This window comes from Jaculus jaculus, chromosome 1 (assembly GCF_020740685.1).
Source record: "Jaculus jaculus isolate mJacJac1 chromosome 1, mJacJac1.mat.Y.cur, whole genome shotgun sequence".
Classification (NCBI taxonomy): Eukaryota; Metazoa; Chordata; class Mammalia; order Rodentia; family Dipodidae; genus Jaculus; species Jaculus jaculus.
The window spans coordinates 89,584,696-89,604,901 of NC_059102.1; the positions used below are offsets into that span (position 1 = coordinate 89,584,696).

Consider the following 20,206-nt stretch of genomic DNA (forward strand, 5'->3'; position numbering starts at 1 on the left):
TAGATGGTGTCTCTCTACTATGAATCTATGCATGTGAGCAAGTTCTTCTGTTATGATGGAGCTTCCCCTGGATTTTGTAAGCCTGAAGTAAACCCTTTCTTCTCAAGAGCTGTTTCAGGTTGGATGTTTGTCCAGCAACGCAAAGGTAACTGCAACAATGAATGGCCTATTACATAGCCCTCACCTATATTTCTTCACAGAGATCTGATACTCTGTCACACTGATACATCGGGTGACCATAGGATGTTCAGGTATATAGAAGTAAACTGGCATTGTTACTGATTTTATTCTAGACTTAGAATAAATGGGCATAGATTGTGGTTTTGTCTCTAGGAAAAGAAAATAAAACTTACATTCAGGTGAATTTATTAAGTTAAAGCTAAAATTAAATGAAATGGAAAAATATAGAAACAACTTGCATAAATATTAATTCAATATAAAATTTTACATAAATATGAAAATATTATAAATGTAAAGTGATAAATATAAATAAATAGGAAAATGAACTATAAAAAACATCAAAGTTATAATCTCTTAAAACTGAATGCACTGGAGATAAATAAATGTAATACATACTTGCCAATACATAACTGTTTAACACATAACTGCCAAATATTAGCTGAATTCATTTAAAAAGTTTAAGTCAACTGAAATGAAACCCTTCTGAGATATCAAAGATACATGTGCACAGTTGACACATTAGATGACTCAGTGAGAATCATTCTCTATCATGACTCATCCTTTCTTGCAGTTTGGCTGCTGAAGAGACGGCTCTCAGGATCTCCACTCGGACAATTTCCCAGGCACAGTCACTGTATTTCTTCTCTTCCAGGTAGAGCCGGATTCTCTGGAAGTACTTCCTTAAGGCCACACTGGGATCCCCAGCTGTCAGGGCAGATGTTTCCTCCACCATCACCTGCTCCAAGCAGGTGTCCAGGAGCTCCAGCTGCTGGTGGAGCTCCGTGCGGAGTTCATGCAGGAGGGGGGCGCTCCAGGGAGCAGAGGAGTGCTCTGTGTGGAAGAGGCTGAGGGTCTGCTGCAGCATCTCATGGACGACAGACATGGCCTGGACCTTGTGCGACGGACCGCTGTCCACCAACCTCCGGGGGAGTCGGAAGTCCCTTCTGTCCTTCAGACACAGGAAAGGGGAGACTCTCCTCATTTGGTCCAGGAGGTCAAAGGTCCTTCTGCTAGGTAGGGCAGTGTTGTGGAGCAGGTCACAGCCCAGAGAGCTAACAGAGCCATAGCTGCACACCACCATGGCGGCCAGTAGAGGGAGCAGGAGAGCCATGGGGAAATGAGGGAGCTGCTGGCCTGGCTGAGCTGGAGGCTGGGTGAAGCTGGGAGCTGAGGTTCTCTGAAGACGCTCTGTGCATGCATGGTTCTTAAATAGTGCCAAGATAATTTCATTTTCTGAATGTTTCTCTTCAGTTTTACTTTCTTTTTTCGTTTTCATTTGTGTATTATTGATATGGTATTGAAAACATTGGTCTAAATTACTCATGTTTGCAATTATATTATATAAGTGTTTTTTAAATTTACCAAGCAAAATGAATAACTAACAATTGAGGGGCAAATTTGTTGTCCTTTATGCTGAATATATGTAGTTATGTATCAATTTATACATAGAAATATATTTTTATATATGCAAAAATAATTCTTCTTTTAGGAAAATAATTGGCCCTGATTCTGACCTCTGCTTTATTCATACTTTCTAGAAGAATATTTGACTTATTTTCGTTTTTATTAGAGAAGGACATAGAAAGGGAGAGAGAGAGAGGGAATAGGTGTGCCAGGGCATCTTGCCACTGAAAATGAACTCCAGACACTTGAGCCACCATATACAGAGGGAGAGAGAATGGGTGCACCAGGGTTTCCAGCCACTGCAAACGAACACCAGACGCGTGCGCCCCTTTGTGCATCTGGCTAACGTGGGACCTGAGGAACTAAGCCTCGAACTGGGGTCCTTAGGCTTCACAGGCAAGCGCTTAACCGCTAAGCCATCTCTCCAGCCCCAAATGTTCTCTATTTGTATCTAGTTACTTTTGCAGTCACAATGTATTTATGTATGGTGGTCAAATAATTGTTTCTTTGAGAAACAGTTTGTTGTTGATATGTTTATCTTAAGCTATTGTATTGTTATCCTCAAATAATCTGAATGAGGCGTATAGGTCATTGATGACACACACCATCCTTTCCAGGAAGCTAATGTCACAGAAACAAGTGACCTCCAAGTATGGTTCTCTTTGTCCTTTCTCCTCTGTTACTGTCACACTGTCACAGAATATGAAAGCTAGTATTCCAGGGACATCATCCACTTTGTTTTATTCCTTTTGATTTTTGTCCCTTATATTTTCTTGCACCTCATTTCAGTGATGGTTAACTGGACCAGAATAGTCTTACTGCTTCTGTATTGGGTACTAATTTTAATGAAATAATACAAAATGAAAGAAGGTAAAATCTGGCATTATTTATCTCTATGATTTTGACAACTTCATGGGTTTTTAAAAATGTTTTATTTTTATTTATTTGAGAGAGAGTAAGAAGCAGAGAGAGAGAGAGGGAGGAAGGCAGAAAGGGTATGTGAGGACATCTAGCCATGGCAAATGAACTCCAGACACATGTGCCACCTTATACATCTGGCTTACAGTGGTCTTGCAGAATTGAACCTGGATCTTTGGCTTTGCAGGCAAGCACCTTAACTGCTCAGCCATCTCTTCAGCCCCATGTTTTTTTATTTTATTTTATTTCAACTCTTCTAGAGAGCAAATATAGACAGTAGGTAGTGGGCACAAAACAAAACAGAAAGGAGCAGAACAAAAAGTTAGTCTGAATGTCACGAAAGTGATAGATAAAAAGGAACTTGCTTTGTCTGACTCATTGGAAAGTATAAGTGAGCCAAATTTAATGCAGGAAAATAGGGAACTAGAAGGTGCAGTGTGTGTGAGGGGGGGTGGGATAATTGAAGCAGCTCAATGAAGAGCCAATGGAGGTCAGTGGATTACCTCAGCTTAGCAGGGTCAGACACCAGACATTTCCCTTACTTAAGCCAGAGGTGATCAACTCTGATTAGAACAGGAGTCAAACTAACTGTGGTGGTTTTTAATGTCGTGTCCCCATAGCTTCAAATGTGATTGTTTTGTACCTAGTCCCTACCTAGTAGAGTGTTTGGGAAGTGGAGCCCTGCAGGAAGAAGTGTGTCACCTCTTAATGGAGTCCAGCCCTAGGTTTTGTTCAGTCAGCTCTGCTAGCTAATGCTGGCTATTGTCTCTCTGCTATGGATGCATGATGAAGTAAGCCAAATTCTTCCACCATGATGAAGGTCCTCTGGAATCTGTCAATCCCAAAAAAAACCCTTTCCTCCCATGAGCTGCTTCTAGTTAGGTGATTTTCCCAGCGAAGGGAAGCTAACGTCAGTAGCACACAACTCACAGAAGACTGGCAACCAGATCCTAGTCACTAGTTCACAGAATAGTATAGACTCTTCTTGGCAAAGCATTTCACCTAGTTAATAATCTGACCTGTCAATAAAAGATGACTTTGAGGGGCCAGAGAGATAGCTCAATGGGTAAATTGCTTACAATGCAAGTGAGAGGAGGAAGGTTAACATGTGGCTGTGATCAAAGCCTGCAGGCAGGGCTGTGAAATCCCTCTCCAGCAACAAAGCCCTAAAGTTAGCTTTTCACAACTGGTAGCAGGAGCAAAGCCTCTGGGCAAATGCTACCTCCCTGAAGCCATCTCCATGTTCCTACTTATTGCTCTGGGAGCAAGAAGCTCTTCCTGTTGGTGATGAGAGTGTCAAAGCAAACTCCTACTATTGCTGTACAGTCTGCAGCTCTATGCTCCACAATTTTTAAAAACCTAGTTTAGCTTGGCAGTTGTCATGGTAACAGGAAAACTTGAGGAGCTCATGGACATTTGATGGACTATAGTTTCTTGTGATTGGTCCCATGATGGACACCTGATATGCATGAACAATCACTGCACTCCCATTTCTGTATGAACTCCAGCACTGGGCATCCTCAGATATCCAGGTCCTCCTGAGAGAAGACTTGCTTTGAGAAAGAGGCTCAGACTCCAGGAAGAAGAGATTCTATACCAGCCTTGGGAAGACCCACTCCAGTTCCTGTGCTAGCCTTGGGGATAAACCAGCTGCTCCTTTCTTCAACCCAGTGTCCTGTTGCTGTTAGCTTCTTGTTGCTGGCAGAAAGCACCTGAACAAAAGCAACTAATGGGAGGAAAGTTTATTTTGGCCTGAAGACCCAAGGGAAGTTCCATGATGGCTGGGGAAAATGTGGCATAAGCAGAGACTGTATATCACCTTCTGGCCAGTATCAGGTGTACAACAGCAGTAGGAGAGTGTGCCAAACACTGGCAAGGAGAAGCTGGCTGCTCCCCAAAACACACCTTCTCCAGTAAGGATCTAATTGCCATCACCTGGGGACTAAGTATTCAGAACACATGAGTTGATCAAGGACACCTAAATCAAACCACCACAGTCCCTTGCCCAGTTCCTTTTCTAGGAAATAAAGCCTGTATCCCAATGTTGGGAAGTGGATAAATGAGGATCCCTGCAGCTTTTTGACAAGCTAGGCTAGCTGAATGTGTGAGCTCTAGGTCCAGTGAGTGATGAGGTCTTAAAAAAATAAAGTGCAGACAACTGATAAAGACACTGGAAATAAACCTCTGGCCTGCATATTTACACACACACACACACACACACACACACACACACACACACACACACGGGGGGGGGGGAGAGGGAGAGGAAGAGAGAAAATGAAAAAAAGGAGGAGGAGGAGGAAAAAGAAGAAAGAAGGTGGTGAGAGAAGTGAAAAGGAGAGACCAGGAGAGAAACCATTTGTGAAACCAACACTTCAAAATAAATGCAATTAGATGATCCCCAAACAGTCAAGTTTTAATATAATCTGAATAATATTAGTTATACTAATAACAAAACTAAAATTGAATCTAACCATAACTTATTGCATATCATCTAAACACTGCTGTAACATCTTGGAAAATATGAAAATATTAATTCTTTTTTTTTGGTATTCAAGGTATAGTCAAACTGTAGCCCAGGCTGACCTTGAATTCACTATGTAGTCTCAGGCTGGCTTCAAGCTCATAGCATTCCTTTTACCTCAGCCTCCTGAGTGCTGGGATTAAATGCATCCACCTCCATACCCTAAGAAAAACATTAATTCTACCCACTTAGTAGCAATGATTGGGTTAATCTCCTTTATACAATTCATTAGAGAAAAATGCAAATCTGGAGCCATGAAAACCTATTATTATTAACAGTTCTACCACCTTGTGAATCTGGAACTTTTGATAATTTTGCTTCTGCTTAAATTTGTCTTCTAAAAGTGATAGCAAAAAGAAAAAAGAAGGCCAGAAACAATAATGTAAAATAGAACTACGATTTTCCTAATTTCTTCCACCTGTCACCTAGAGTGTTCTGTTCCCTGAGTAATATTTGAAGCTCCTCCTAACCCAACTTCAAGCTCCTTCTTAATTGCCAGACGTTCTATCATGCATTCTGATTAAATTCTTCCAGACAAAATTCCTCAGACTTCTTTAATACTTCCCACATGTGTCGTTTGATAACCGTTGTTGTCTGAGGTCTCTACATTTTTCTTTATTCCTGGCTCTCATTCCTGAGTCAAGGTTGAAGGGGTAAAAGTTGAGTCATTTATTCAAAGAGTCGATGAGAATTACTCTTGACTATAATGTCTAGTGACATGGTCTAACTTAACAAATTTGCAAAACTAGAGCTTAAATATTTCCTGATTTTTCTTGCAATTCCACACCCAAACTTTCAGGCTCTCCTGCCTCCTGCTGGCTAAAGTCCATAGAGTCCTGTCTCGGGAGCGGCTGGAATGAACAGCGGGCTGCAGGCAAGGGAGGCTCTGACCCCTTTCTTCCCACAGAGCTGCCCATGGCCCAGAGAGGACAGTGTGTGTCTGAAGCTGGAGAGATTTTTCTTCTCAAGGATACAGCGTTAAGGAAATGGACTATTCCAACACTGAAGTCAGTTCTTTCTTCAAAAGAGCTCGCTTTATTTGTAGAGAAACTTTCTGCAAGGAGACAAGGGCTCATCTGGACTCTGTCTTTGTCAGGCATTGCCAGTAGGCGGCGCGCATCGACCCGGAATGTCTGAGTGCCCTCCAGGAGAAAATGGAACTTACATTCTATTTCCTTTTCACCATAGCCCCTGTTACATCATGAGAAGGAAGACATTGACTGGTTTTTCCGTGGACGGTTCCTCTCACCCTGGAATTTTTGATCAACTTGGCGCTTTCACTCTGTCTTTGGTTTCAACTGGTGGCGGTCTATACTGTAGGACAACTGACAGCCAGAAACCAAGAAGGAACTGGAAGCAACTGCGTGAGAGAGCAGAGCAGGTTAACGTGGAGCCGAGAAGAACACCCGGGTTTTCTGCACGGGGGAGGAGGAAACTCGGCCTTGAAAGTGGAAGAATGGAGTCTAGAAGAGTGGGGAGGGAGGTGGAATCTGGAAAGTTTTCAGAATCCACAAATGAAATATGTGCATTTATGTAAACACACATACACACACTAAAATACATGTTCTGTGCACCGTATGCTGTATAGTTGATTATGTATGTATGTATGTATGTATGTATGTATGTATGTATGTATGTATGTATACACACAAACTTTCCCTTTTAATTTCCATTTAGATTACTTATTCACATACAAGATGTTTGAAAACTACCAATTTCCAATTGCACATTCGTCAAAATGTCTTCAATGTCAAGTATATTTAGTATCTATTCTTTCCTAGGACAGCTCCCTTTCTTAGACTGTTCACGATTTACTATCAGTTGCAGAGAGGGGAACAAGAGTTTACAATTTTCATATAAATCTAAATGAACATCAGAAAACAGTCACCATGTGTTAGACCTTCACGCTGTGGACGATATTCTAAGAGCTTCTACGTGTGAATTTGTTCTGTACTCCATGCTTAAGAATATTTCCATCCTATTTCCCATTGTGAGAACTGTGGCTTAGAGAGGGTAATGTGTTACCAAGGATCTCAATTCTACCCTGGCAGGACCCACAGTCAATGGAGAATCTCAGTGTGCTGAAGTACTAGTTAAGGTTTCTGTTGTGTAGTTTTAGTACCACATATGTTGGGGGTGCGGAGTTTCAGTGTAGGGCTGGAATTCACTGTGTACTCTCAGGGTGGCCTGGAACTCATGGTGATACTTCTTTGCCTGCCTCCTGAGTGTTGGATTAAAGAGTGAGTCACTGTGCTCTGCCCTCATTAACTTTTTACATAAGTTTTCAGACAACTTTGCTTTCACTCCAGTTGTTGATGAGGAAATTCTTGATTTCTTCATGATTCCATCTCATGACCCGCTTCAGACTGTAAAAGCCCTTGAGAATTTAGTATTTGAGTATCTATCAGATTTTATGGCTTTCAGGAAAAGTGTTGCCAAATACTAACATCAAAACACAGTTTAATCAGGAAAAAGAAACAGTAATAAAAAAATCTTGGTAAATCTAATTCTATTAGAAAATAAGATATGTTTGTTCAACAAGACAAAAATAATGTGACAAAGGGGACATTTAATGTGACCAGATCATTGCAGACCATATTGCCTAAATGTATGGTAGTAGTAATTAGATCTAGATACAGGTTTTTTTCTAACATGAAAATGATAATTTAAGTTTGAAAATTGTTATGAAATGATTATCAGAGAGTTTACAAGAAATACCAATGTATCTTTCATGTGATAGATAAAAGTAAGGTCCAGATAGAATATAAAATTAGTATCAGGTTATATATTGATAACCTTCTCATCTTTGTATATTTGGAAGGATTAAACATTACATGTAACATTAAGCACTTTAGAAATGACAAAATTCATAACAGCATCAGAGAAGATACAAGATAACAGGCAGCCTAGAGGACTAAAGGAGAGGCAAGGAAAAAAACCACCCCAAGTTCAACAAATAATCTCAGATTTTTTTCCCTGTAGGTTTAAGAAGAAATGAAAGAGGTAAATGCACACCTTTGTAAGGACTTGTGCCTGAAATGGGAAAAGTGTACACATGAAGGTGTGTTCCTTTGAATTCAGAGGTTATTGTCTGTCCTAAAAGAACCTGGAACTACAGTGAGTATATGGATGGGAAAAGTAAGAGAAAAGTGACCAGAATATAGGTAGAATTAGTGAGAAGAATGGTCTGAGTTAGATACTCAATATACCTATCATAAGATGTTCAATAAATGCCAAATAGCATAAATACAAGTAAATGTAAATGCCATTGACTATTGTCTTGAAAGTCTTCCAAAATCACCAATGAGGTTTATATCTCCAGATCTATCAGTACAGTCTTGTCTTAATTTTCCCTAAATGCACCATTTGATTTTTTAAATGTTTTCTCCCTTAGTGTGTGGTGAGGATCATTCTTCCTTGGGCGTCTCTTACTTGTCCTAGCTTCTCAAGCTCTGTGGCCTTTTAGGCTCTATTTCTGCACCATAATATTAAAAAATCAAGGTAGGGGGCTGGAGAGATAGCTTAGTGGTTAAGCGCTTGCCTGTGAAACCTAAGGACCCTGGTTCGAGGCTAGATTCCCCAGGAACCAGGTTAACCAGATGCACAAGGGGGCGCACGCATCTGGAGTTCGTTTGCAGTGGCTGGAGGCCCTGGCACACCCATTCTCTCTCTCTCTCTCTGCCTCCTTCTCTCTGTCTGTTGCTCTCAAATAAATAAATAAATAAAGATAAACAAATATATATATATATATATATATATATATATATTAAAAAAAAACAAGGTAAAGGGTTGAAGAGATGGCTCAGCAGTTAAAAGCACTGGCTTACAAAGTTTATGGAGACATGTTTGATTCCCTGGTACCATGTAAATCCAGATGCACAGTGTGGTAAATACGTTGATTTCCTTTGCAGCAGTAAGAGGCCCTGGCATATCTGTACTCTAACTCTAGCACTATCTCTCTCTCTCTCACTCCCTTTTGCTCTCTCTCCCTGGTTGCAAATAAATAAATAAATAAAAATGCTTAAGAAATCAGGTCAAATAAGCTTTGGGTCATCATTCCTTTCAATATTCTCCTCAAAAGTCATCACAAATATTACCATGCCCCAATTTTTAATGCACAATAATTTCAAGCTCACATCCTCATAAAATATACTATTAGAGCTCCACATATGCTTCTACCAATGGGACATTTCTCTTTAGGTGTTCCCCAGGAATGTTATGGAGTATGTCTGCTTTTACCTTTGCTGGCATCTCGTTCAAACTTCTGGTAAGAAAATAGCTTATAGCTATCCCATTGTAGCAAAAAAAAAAAAAAAAAAAAAAAAAAAAAGAACCTGTTACCTGTCTCTTGCCCCATCTTGTCTCTTCTGATAGCATAAGAATGAGGCAGGATAAAAAGACAGGGAAAATTGGACTGGAGAGATGGCTCAGCTGTTAAGCACTTGCCTGTGAAGCCTAAGGACCCTGGTTCGAGGCTCGATTTTCCAGGACCCACGTTAGCCAGATGCACAAGGGGGCACACGCATCTGGAGTTCGTTTGCAGTGGCTGGAAGCCCTGGCGCGCCCATTCTTTCTCTCTCTGCCTCTTTCTCTCTCTGTCTCTCTCAAGGAAATAAATAAAAATGGACAAAAAATTAAAAAAAAAAAGACAGGGAAAATTATGAGGGCACGAGAAAGATTTTTTAAAATTCCCTTACTAAGAATTTGGTAAGCTTTTTTCATTTTCTTTCTTTCTTTCTTTCTTCCTTCTTTCCTTCCTTTCTTCCTTTCTTTCTTTTGACACAGAGAGTGAGGTACACACACACACACACACACACACACACACACACACAGAGTATGGGTGCTCCAGGGCCTCCTGCTACTATAAATGAACTCCAGATGCACACACCACTTTGTTTATCTGACTTTACATGGGTTGTAGGAAATCAAATCTGGGCCATTAGGTGTCACAGGAATATACATTTGACCACTGAGCCATTTCTCCAGAACTGGTGTAAGCTACCCAGCAGATGAGAATCAAGAATTTTACCATAATTAACTGTATTTCCTTAAGTACTTGAGCTGTAACTTGAGAGTCACAAATATGAGATAGATCCCATGCTATTTTCTTCTTCCCTTTAGATTCATTAATTAATATTATTAATAATGAATCCAATATCATTTATTCTTCTTAATTCTATCAGTTCTCACTAATGTTGCTAACATCATATACTCTCCTAATGTAGTAGGAGTTTCAATCCACATCTTACATTAGTCAACTGGTTCCCCTTGTGAGCAATGTCATTTTTGTATGACCACTTATCACCATCACCATCATCTCTCCCTCCTTACAATTACATAAATAAAATAGTTAAACACACATTTGAAGATATAAACCATTTCTTGTTCAAATATGTGACGTGTACTTTACATTGGAATAAATTTTGGAAAATATACCCACACTGCATAGTAAGTTCTACTTTTGGTTTGGTCAGTGAAAATCCTCTTTTCAATTCTTATAATCTGTATTTATTCTTCAAAAAGATATCTGATGCCTGGTAATTAAACTTGTTTGAAAAGGAAATGATAAAATTGGTTTTCCCTTAAAAGACACTTTCATCATAAGAAAAATGGCCTTTAATATATGTCCTCAGACAATAGAAGTAAACATAACTACCATGGTCTTTTCTCCCTTGTAACTTGGATTTCCACTGGGAAGAACACTGACATACAATAATTACCATTAATCTATGAAAGGCATGTTCACTGCTATGAGGAGAAGCAGGGGGAAATGTGGGCAAGCCTCTAGGGCAAGGAAGCCTAGCACTGTCAGGAAGCACAATCAGAGGGGACATGTGCCCTACAAGCACACTGACAGACAGCTAAGGGCAAGGGCCCACAGCTACTTACATCACCGAGTTGTCCAGTTACAAGGTCTTTGGTCCCTTGGGTACTAAAGCTTGCCTCAATTCAATTCACAAGTGACTATTATAAGCATGACGTTAAAGAACCATGGCCATGAAAAACTACATGTCAAACTTTGGAAATCGCAATTTTTCTCTTCAAGAAATTCAAACCAGATAGCAAGTGTTAAGCCATAACTTGATTTTGGAAATTGCATGATGCTCTGACAAGTGTTAGTTTACAACCTTACTCATGGTAATGCACATCGCCATTTAATAATCATAGTGTGTGTGTGTGGATTCTGGATTCATCAAGCACAGATGCCTAAGGTGTTGTTTGCATCTTGACCTAAGGAGATCTTCATGTCATCACTGAGAGAGAATCCCAAGAGAAGCTTTCTGCCCTCCCAGTCAATTCTGCAGGAAGCACTGGGAGTGAGGACAAGGTCATTTCAACTTCTCCTCTGACCGCCTCCCAGGAACAAGTGGTGTATTGTTTATCTCTTAGATAGTGGACGGTTCTTTAGAAATACTTGTGCACAGCAACTGCCAATTGGAGACAAAACCCATTTTCTTCATGGCCCCCTTTCGCAGACCCTGCTTGAGCTTACAGAGAAGTCTGTGGTGAGCCATCTCCTCCAGAGCAGCAGGATTGACCACTACAGCAAAGAAGCTGGTATTAACTATATCTTGTTCAAATGAAGTTATAAACTATGAAGATATAAACTGGAAGATATAAACTATATCTTGTTCAAATAAGTGATGCATACTTACATTATGTTTGTTGTCTCTAGGAAAATAAAAGTTTTGTTTAGGGCTGGAGAGGTGGCTTAGCGGTAAGGCATATGCTTGTGAAGCCCAAGGACCCAGGTTTGATTCTTCAGGTCCCATGTTAGCCAGATGCACAAGGTGGTGCATGCATCTGGAGTTCGTTTGCAGTGGCTGGAGGCCCTGGTGTGCCCATTCTCACTCTCTCTCTGTCTCTCTCCCTCTTTCTTTCTCAAATAAATAAATAAAAGAGATAAATAAAATGTTAAAAAGTTTTGTTTAGAATGATTTATTCAGTTAAAACAAAATTCAATTAAATGGAAAAGTATAGAAACAACTTGCATAAATATTAGTTCAACATAAAATTTTATATAAATATGAAAATACTATAAATATAAAATGACACATACACAAATAAATATAAAATAAATTATAAATAATATCAAAGTTATAATCTCTTAAAGACTGAATACCCTGGAGATAAATAATTTTAATACATACTTGCTTATTATAACTGCACAGTATTGAATTCATTTAAACACTTTGACTCAACTGAAATGAAACCCTTCTGAAATATCAGATACATGTGCACAGTTGACACATTAGATGGCTCAGTGAGAATCATTCTCTATCATGACTCATCCTTTCTTGCAGTTTGGCCACTGAAGAGATGGCTCTCAGGATTTCCACTCGGACAATTTCCCAGGCACAGTCACTGTATTTCTTCTCTTCCAGGTAGAGCAGGATTCTCTGGAAGTACTTCCTTAAGGCCACACTGGGATCTCCAGCTGTCAGGGCAGATGGTTCCTCCACCATCACCTGCTCCAAGCAGGTGTCCAGGAGCTCCAGCTGCTGGTGGAGCTCAGTGCGGAGTTCATGCAGGAGGGGGGCGCTCCAGGCAGCAGAGGAGCGCTCTGTGTGGAAGAGGCTGAGGGTCTGCTGCAGCATCTCATGGACGACAGACATGGCCTGGACCTTGTGCGACGGACCGCCGTCCACCAACCTCCGGGGGAGTCGGAAGTCCCTTCTGTCCTTCAAACACAGGAAAGGGGAGACTCTCCTCATTTGGTCCAGGAGGTCAAAGGTCCTTCTGCTAAGCAGGGCAGAGTTCTGGGGCAGGTCACAGTCCAAAGAGCTAACAGAGCCATAGCTGCACACCACCATGGCGGCCAGTAGAGGGAGCAAGAGAGCCATGGGGAAATGATGTTGCTGGTCTGGCTGAGCTGGAGGCTGGGTGAAGCTTGGAGCTGAGGTTCTCTGAAGACGCCCTGTGCATGCATGGCTCTTAAATAGTGCGCCAATAGTTTTCACTTTCTGAACATATCTCTTCTGTTTTACTTCCTTTTTTTGGTTTGCATTTGTTTATTAGTCAATGGCTAATGAAGGCATTAGGCTAAATTAATTATGCAATTATATTACACAGTACATTTAAAATATGTCAATTATAATAAATACTTATTAATCAAACGACAAATTTGTGTGTTCTTTAGACCAAAGTATATGTAGGTATGTGTCAATTCCTACATGGAAATACATTTTATATACATGACAGGAAAAAAAAAAATTTGTTCCTGATTCTCACCCGTTTTTATCATTCTTACATTACATAGAAAATTACACTTCTGCAGACTTACAGGCCTTTGTTTTGGTTTAGGGATTTGCCACACTTCTATGTGAATAAACTTTTTTGAAGGAAGAATAGTGGTTTAGTTTGTGCTTTGCTTCACTGCACAGGTGATGGTGAGTAGTTAATGGGATTCTCTGGTGTTTCTCCTCTAGAGCACTCAGGCAGGGCTTCACTGGGGTCACAAGTCAGGATGCATGTAGACCCCCATCTGTCCATCACTATCTTAGAGAGCTCTCCAGTGATCCTCCCTTGTTCACATCCTGGGACCAGTCCTTGTTCCTTCCAGCTACTCATGAGTGTGGAGATTCTAATGCAGATGATGTCATTCCCACCCCACCTCAGGCCCAAGTTGCTATATCCAGCAGTCCTCTCTGCTTCAGACTGAGAATGTGTCCTCAGCCCATACCTGTCAGAGTCCCTCAAGCAAGCTGACTCACCACAGCCTGATGACCTTAGAGCTCCATAACTGAGGAGAACTTTCCTCCTTGTTTGCAAAATAGCAACCTTTCCAAGATCCAGGTCTTGTGCTAGAGTGCTTGAGTGGAGGATCCCAGGCTCAGTGGGGACTTTCCCTCTCGACACACATGTCCCAGGAACCAAAACAGCAAACATCCCTTGGAATCTTATAGCACATGTTTAGTCTAGGTACCTGGATGACTTGTCTAATATCAATCATTTCATGTTCACTAGCCAAATAATTGTTACTTTGCAAAGCAGTTTCTTTCCAAAATTTTTAGTTAAACTATTGAATTCTTCGTTTATAATATTTTAAATTATGTATATATTTGTAAGAGAGAATGAGAGTGCAAGAATGGGTGCTCTGAAATCACGATGGGAGTCCAAAGCACTAAAGTTAACTTTGACTGCTGGTAGCCTCCAGCCAGGGAGAAGAGAGCCAGCTCCAGCCTTGGGGCCGACCCACTCCAGATCACTGCAGGGAGAGTTCCTGTGCTCGCCTCGGGGAGGGACCAGCTGCTCTTGCCTTCAAGTCTCAAGGTCCCTCACCCCATCTCCTCTTCTAGGAGACTCTTCTTGAGTTCTGTTCTTGAGTTCAGTTCTGGGAAACCGGTATAGGAGGATCTTTAGGGCTTTTTGGCAACTTGACTAGTCAAAGGTCAGTGATAAACCTTGTCTTAAATTCAGTGAAAACAACTGATGAAGGCCCTGGACATCAACCTCTGGCCTGCACAAACACACACACACACACACAAACACAGTGAGAGAGAGAGAGAGAGGGAAGGGGGGAGGAGAGCTAGGAGAAGGAAGGAGGTGGAGAGGGAAACAGCAGAAAGAAAGAGAAACCAGGAAAGAAAAACCTAAGCTTGAAAAAAGGGAATTATCCCTTTTTGGGAATGATCCCAAAATATTCAAGTTGTTTGCTTTGTTTTGTGTTGTTTTTGGTTCTTTGAGGTAGGGTCTTGCTCTAGCCTAGTCTGATCTGGATCTCACTATGTAGTCTCATATTGGCCTTGAACTCTTAGCAATCCTCCTACCTCAGCATCCTGAGTGCTGGCAAAATATTCAAGTTTTGGTCTGAACAATATGAGGAGTACTAATAAATAGCATTAATAAAACTGACACCACCAAAACTTACTGCTTATTATCTATATCGACTATTCATTGTTCGAACAACACTGAAAATATTAATTCTATCTACTCCATAGCCCTAACTGGGTTAATCTCTTTTATATAACACTTTGGAGAGAAATACAAATCTGGAGCCATGATAAAACCATTGAGAATAGTTGGTCTACCACCAGATGAATCTGGACATTTTAGTATTATTAAATTTTAATTGAAATCTGATATTATTAATTTTTATAAAATGTATTAAAATCAATATTACTTAATCAGTATTTTTTAAAATTTTTGCTTATATTAAACTAAATCTCCAAAAAATGACAGATAAAAGAAAAAGTGTAAAAAATAACTATGAATTTTATAATCCCTCCCACTTGCCCTCTAAGAAAGGTTGGTCCTATGCCCTGAGTAAGACTTGTTGCTCGCCTAACCTAACTTGAAGCTCCTTCTTAATTGATAGGAATTTTCTCATGTATTCTGATAAAACTCAGAATAAAACTCCTCACATTTAATACTTCCCACTTGTGTTAATTGACAGCTTTGGTGTTGTCTGAAGTCTCTATATTTTTCCTTATTACTGGCTGTTACTCCTGAGTCAAGGTGGAACGGGTGGGTGCAAGTTGAGTCATTATTCAAAGAGACATTGAGAATTTTCTCTTAAGTATAGCCTAGCAACATAGTCTATCTTTCCTGACTTTGTTTGTGGTTCTACATCCAAATTTTCAGGCTCTCCTGCCTCCTAGTGGCCACAGTCCATGCTGGAGGCCAGCACACCCTGACCCTTTTCTTCCCACAGAGCCAAGTCGATGGCCAAGAAAGGACAGTATACGTTTGAAGTTGGCAGGATTTCCTCTCTCCGATATAAAGCTAAGGAAATAGATTATTCCAGTACTGAAGTCAGTTCTTTGTTCGAAAGAGCCCATTTTAGTTTTAGAGAAACATCTGCAAGGAGACAACTCGGTACAGCAGTCTTGAGGGCTCATCTGGACTGTCTTTGCCAGGCATTGCCAGTAGAGGGCGCGCATCGACCCTGAATGTCCGAGCACCACCTAGGAGAAAATGAATTTCACATTCTATTTTCTTTCTACCAAACCTACTGTTACATCATGAGAACAATGACATTGATTGGTTTTTCATGTGGGGGTGCCTTTCATATGGGAATTTTGGACCAACCCGGTACTTTCACTCTGTCTTTGGTTTCAACTGGTGGTGGTCTATACTGTAGGTCAATTTACAACCATAAACCAAGATTGAACAGGAAGCTGCTGCGTGAGAGAGCAGAGCAGGCTAAGGCGGAGCGGAGGAGGAGAGCACACTGGGGTTTTCTGCGCGGGGGAGGAGGAAACTGAGAGTTTGAGAGTGGAGGAATGGAGTCTGGGAGAGTTGGGAGAAAGCTGGAATGTGGCAGGTATCAGAATCCACAAATGAAATACGCATGTTTGTGTATTCACAAGTGCACATATACTATGTAAAACATATGTGCCTATGGTGCCTATATGCTGTGTCTAATTGACATATATCTGCGTATACACACACACACTTTTAATTTCCATTTAGAACACTTATCCCCATACAAGATGTTTTATTTGTTTATTTGAGAAAGGGAGAGAAAGAGGCAGAGAGAGAGAAAAAAAATGACAAAGGGAGAGAGTGAGCATGTGGCATGCCAGGGATTCCTGCCACTGCAAATGAACTCCAGACACATGTGCCACCTTGTGCATCTGGCTTTATGTGTGTCCTGAGGAATCGAACCCAGAGTATCAGGCTTTTGCAAGCAAGCACCTTTGACTACCAAGCCTTCTCTCCAGCCACGAAATGGTTTGAAGCTATCAATTTTCAATTGCACATTAGTCAAACTGATTTTCAATGTCAAATGCTTTTAGTGTCTAGTCTTTTCCAGGGCAATTCTCCTTTCTTAGACTCTTCCTGATTTACTATCAGTTGCGGAGACAGAAATAGGAGTTTACAATGTTCAAATAGATCTAAATGAACAAGTAAGAAAACAGTCCCCTGATCTGCTAAAGCTTCTCTCTGTGGATGATATTTTAAGTGCTTGCACACGTGTGAGTTTGTTCGGCACTTCTTCTATAGGAATATTCCCATCCTGCTTCTCATTGTGAGAACTGTGGCTTAGAGAGAGTAATGCGTTGCCAAGAATGTCACTTCCGTCCTCGCAGGACCCAGTCAATGAAGAATCTCAATGCGCTGAAGAATTAGTTAACTTTCCTATTGTGAAATTCTCATAGTTTTAATACCAAAACTTCATGCTCTCTTGCTCTCTGCCTTTACTGATGGATGTGCCACCATTAACTCTTTGCATAAATTGTCAAACAACTTTGTTTTAACTTCAGTTATTGTTGATGAGAAAATACTTAATATGTTCATGATTCCATTTCATGACCTGCCCCAAATTATAAAGGCTCTTTGAGAATTTAGGGTGTTTTTTTGGAATATATCAGAATTTATGGTTTTCATAAAATTATTGCCCACCTTTTATTTATTTTTATTTAATTTTTTATTTTTTTTCCCCACAGGCTCCCGGGGAGTTCCCGCCCCACAACGGTGACGCGGCGCGGGGCCGCGGCCGCGGAAAGGGCGGAGCCCGAGGAAGCCGGGAACCGGAGCGAACCCCCGACCGGCTTCCCCACCGGCCCGCCGCCCTTCCCGCGGGTCTTTAAACCTCCGCGCCGGATCGCGCTAGGTACCGGGACAGGGGCGGACGCGCACGGCGGGCGGCGGCGGGGACCGGTCGCCCGCCTCCTCCCCTCAAGGGCCGATCGCACACGGCCCACGACCGACCGTCCGTCCACCCGCCCACGGGTGCTGCCCCAGCCAGGACCGCGTCCAGGAGCGGGGAAATTGCCCAACTTTTAGATCAAAATTTAGTTTAATCAGGAAAAAAAAAAAAAAAAGGAATAAATAACTATTCTTGGTAAATGTAGTTCTATTAGAAGACATGATAGGTTTGCTTAACAAAACAAAAACCATGTGCCACAGGGAACGTTTAAGATAAAACACTTATTCCTTAAGTGTACTTCTGTAGCATTTAGTTATAGATCAAGGATTTATCTAGTCTTGAAATGATAAGCTTAGTTTTGAAAATTGTGGTTCTGAAACGATTATCAGAGAATCTCCAAGACGATCAATGTAAACTCTCACATGATAGATGAACATAAACTCCCAATAGAATACAAAACTGATATGAGGTTAGTTTCTTACAAGCTTTCCATCTTGGTGTATTAGGAATGATTCGACATGCCATATACCTTTCACAGCTTGAGTCCTGGCATCATTTCCCTCCGCCATCATGGAGCTTTCTCTCAAGTCTATAAGCCAAAATAAATCCTCTTCCCCACAAGCTGCTCTTGGTTGAGTGTTTCTTGCCAACAATGTGAACCTGAGTGCAACACTTTATAAAACCCGAGTCATAAACACAATGACTATTTAGTAGTATTAATTTTATAAAAGAAAAATTAGTAACTAATAAATAAATCTTAATCTTATGAAGACTCAGTTTTTTAGTAGTTAAAAGTTTAACATAAAAGCATTACCAACTTAATAAAACATTTGAAGGCTGCTTTTATAACTGTCACCATGAGCAAAACAACATCAGAGAATCACATTTTACACTTTATAATCCGTTGGTTTGAGACTTCTTTTTATAATACCATGAAACACTTTTTTAAAAACATGGATTTGTAAGTGTAGGTAAAACTTGATAATTGCCCTGAAGATAATATAACATAGTAGGAAATGGTTTTATTAGTAATGACAAATCTGAACTACATTTATGATATAACAAACTAAGATTATCTGTTCATATAAATCATAAAATTTGAACTTGTTGTAAAGCCTAGTTAGATCTGGTGGCTGTTTGTTATGTTGATTTTAAATCTGAGAACTGTATTCTAACAAGCCTTTAGTGATCTTTGACAAGAGAGAAATTGAGAGAAAACCAAAATTATATGCTGCTTGTTATTTTTGCTTTGCTTGTCCAGAACAATAGGCCAGTTTGCCTAAGGACAAGGTGTGGCACCCCAAGGCTGAGGAAGCTCTACTGGGGGGGGGGGGGGAGTGTTGGCTTCCCTCCAAGGGTGGCTGAGGAATCTTGGCAGGGGGAAGGAGGAGGAGGGAAGGAGGAATGGGTAGGAGAGTGTTGGCTCCTCTCAGAAAGCTGCCAGGAAGTTTAGCAGGGCGGAGGAAGAGGAAGGTGCCCCTTAGGGCTGGATGGACTAGATAAAGAGTGCTCCGAGTGTGGAGAATGCATCTTTCTCCAGACGTGGGGAGCCCAGAAGCAGGCATGTGGGTGTGGCCTGGCAAACTGGCATAGCTAGGATGAGAGAGAGGGAGTGTATCTGACAGCAGGCCAATCCCTGAGGAACACTTAGGGACGAGGAGGGCAGGAAGAGGAAAGAAGATGTGAAGCTGAATCCTGGTGAGTGATAGAGCCAGCACCTGGCAAGTAGTCTGAGGGTCAGTGGGCAGCTCTGGCTCTGGTGGGTGGGAAGGCGGTCCAGCCACCCAAGCGGACAACCAGGAGCCCTGTTGGAGTCATGGCACCAGATGTAAGGTTCCAGCAAGGCTACTCTGAGGCACGAAAAGCACTTTTAATGGTACAGAAGCTGCTGCTGCTTCTCGGGAGGTAGAGAGACAACAGTAGGTGTGATTCTGGATGTTTTGATTTTATAGAGTTTTTCTTTGTGGGAGAGACATACAGAACACAAAAAGACTGAGGAATTCAGGGGAGGGCAGGGCCCAAACTGAGGAGGTAATCAGTCAGAGAATGAATTGCCATCCAAAGAGGAACCAGTTTGTCTCTAAGATAAGATCAGCAGGAACACTGTGGCTGGGGCATTGTTAGGTCAGGGGGTAAGGGTTGGGCAATGTAAACGTCTAAAGTTGCATCACTCAGGCTCGCTTGACTCCATCATGGGACTCTTGCCCTATCTAACAAATGTCACTATTCTTTATTTATTATGCTTTAAAAACTGTGTGTGGGGCTGAGGAGATGGCTAACAATTAAAGACACGCGCATACAAATCCTGATGGCCCAAGTGTGATTCTCCAGTACCCATGTAAAGCCAGATGCAGAAAGTGGCACATGCATCAGGATGGAGTTCATTTGCAGTGGCAGGAGGCCCTGGCATGCCCATAATCATTCTTTCCAACTGCCTCTTTCTCTCTGTCTCTTTACAGAATAAATACAAGTGTTTTTTAAAAACTGTGTTGATTTTTCTTTAAGTAGGACATACGACAATAATTTTTGATGATGTGAATTAAATAAAATGAAATACAGGGAAAATCACATGAAAAATAAATATG

General features: G+C 41.1%; 2 protein-coding genes across 2 annotated transcripts; both read right to left on the bottom strand.

The window, feature by feature from the left end:
• Positions 1–718: 718 nt before the first annotated feature.
• Positions 719–1,291, bottom strand: LOC101605128 (interferon omega-1-like). Its single transcript, XM_004658508.2, has one exon. The coding sequence runs from the start codon at positions 1,289–1,291 to the stop codon at positions 719–721; it is 573 nt and encodes a 190-aa protein (XP_004658565.2).
• Positions 1,292–12,297: 11,006 nt separating this feature from the next.
• LOC101611977 (interferon omega-1-like) lies at positions 12,298–12,870 on the bottom strand. The gene has a single exon (XM_004658408.2). The coding sequence runs from the start codon at positions 12,868–12,870 to the stop codon at positions 12,298–12,300; it is 573 nt and encodes a 190-aa protein (XP_004658465.2).
• Between the last annotated feature and the right edge of the window lie 7,336 nt (positions 12,871–20,206).

Excerpts from the sequence above, each read along its gene's own strand:
- LOC101611977 (XM_004658408.2), bottom strand. The coding sequence starts at position 12,870 with ATGGCTCTCTTGCTCCCTCTACTGGCCGCCATGGTGGTGTGCAGCTAT.
- LOC101605128 (XM_004658508.2), bottom strand. The coding sequence starts at position 1,291 with ATGGCTCTCCTGCTCCCTCTACTGGCCGCCATGGTGGTGTGCAGCTAT.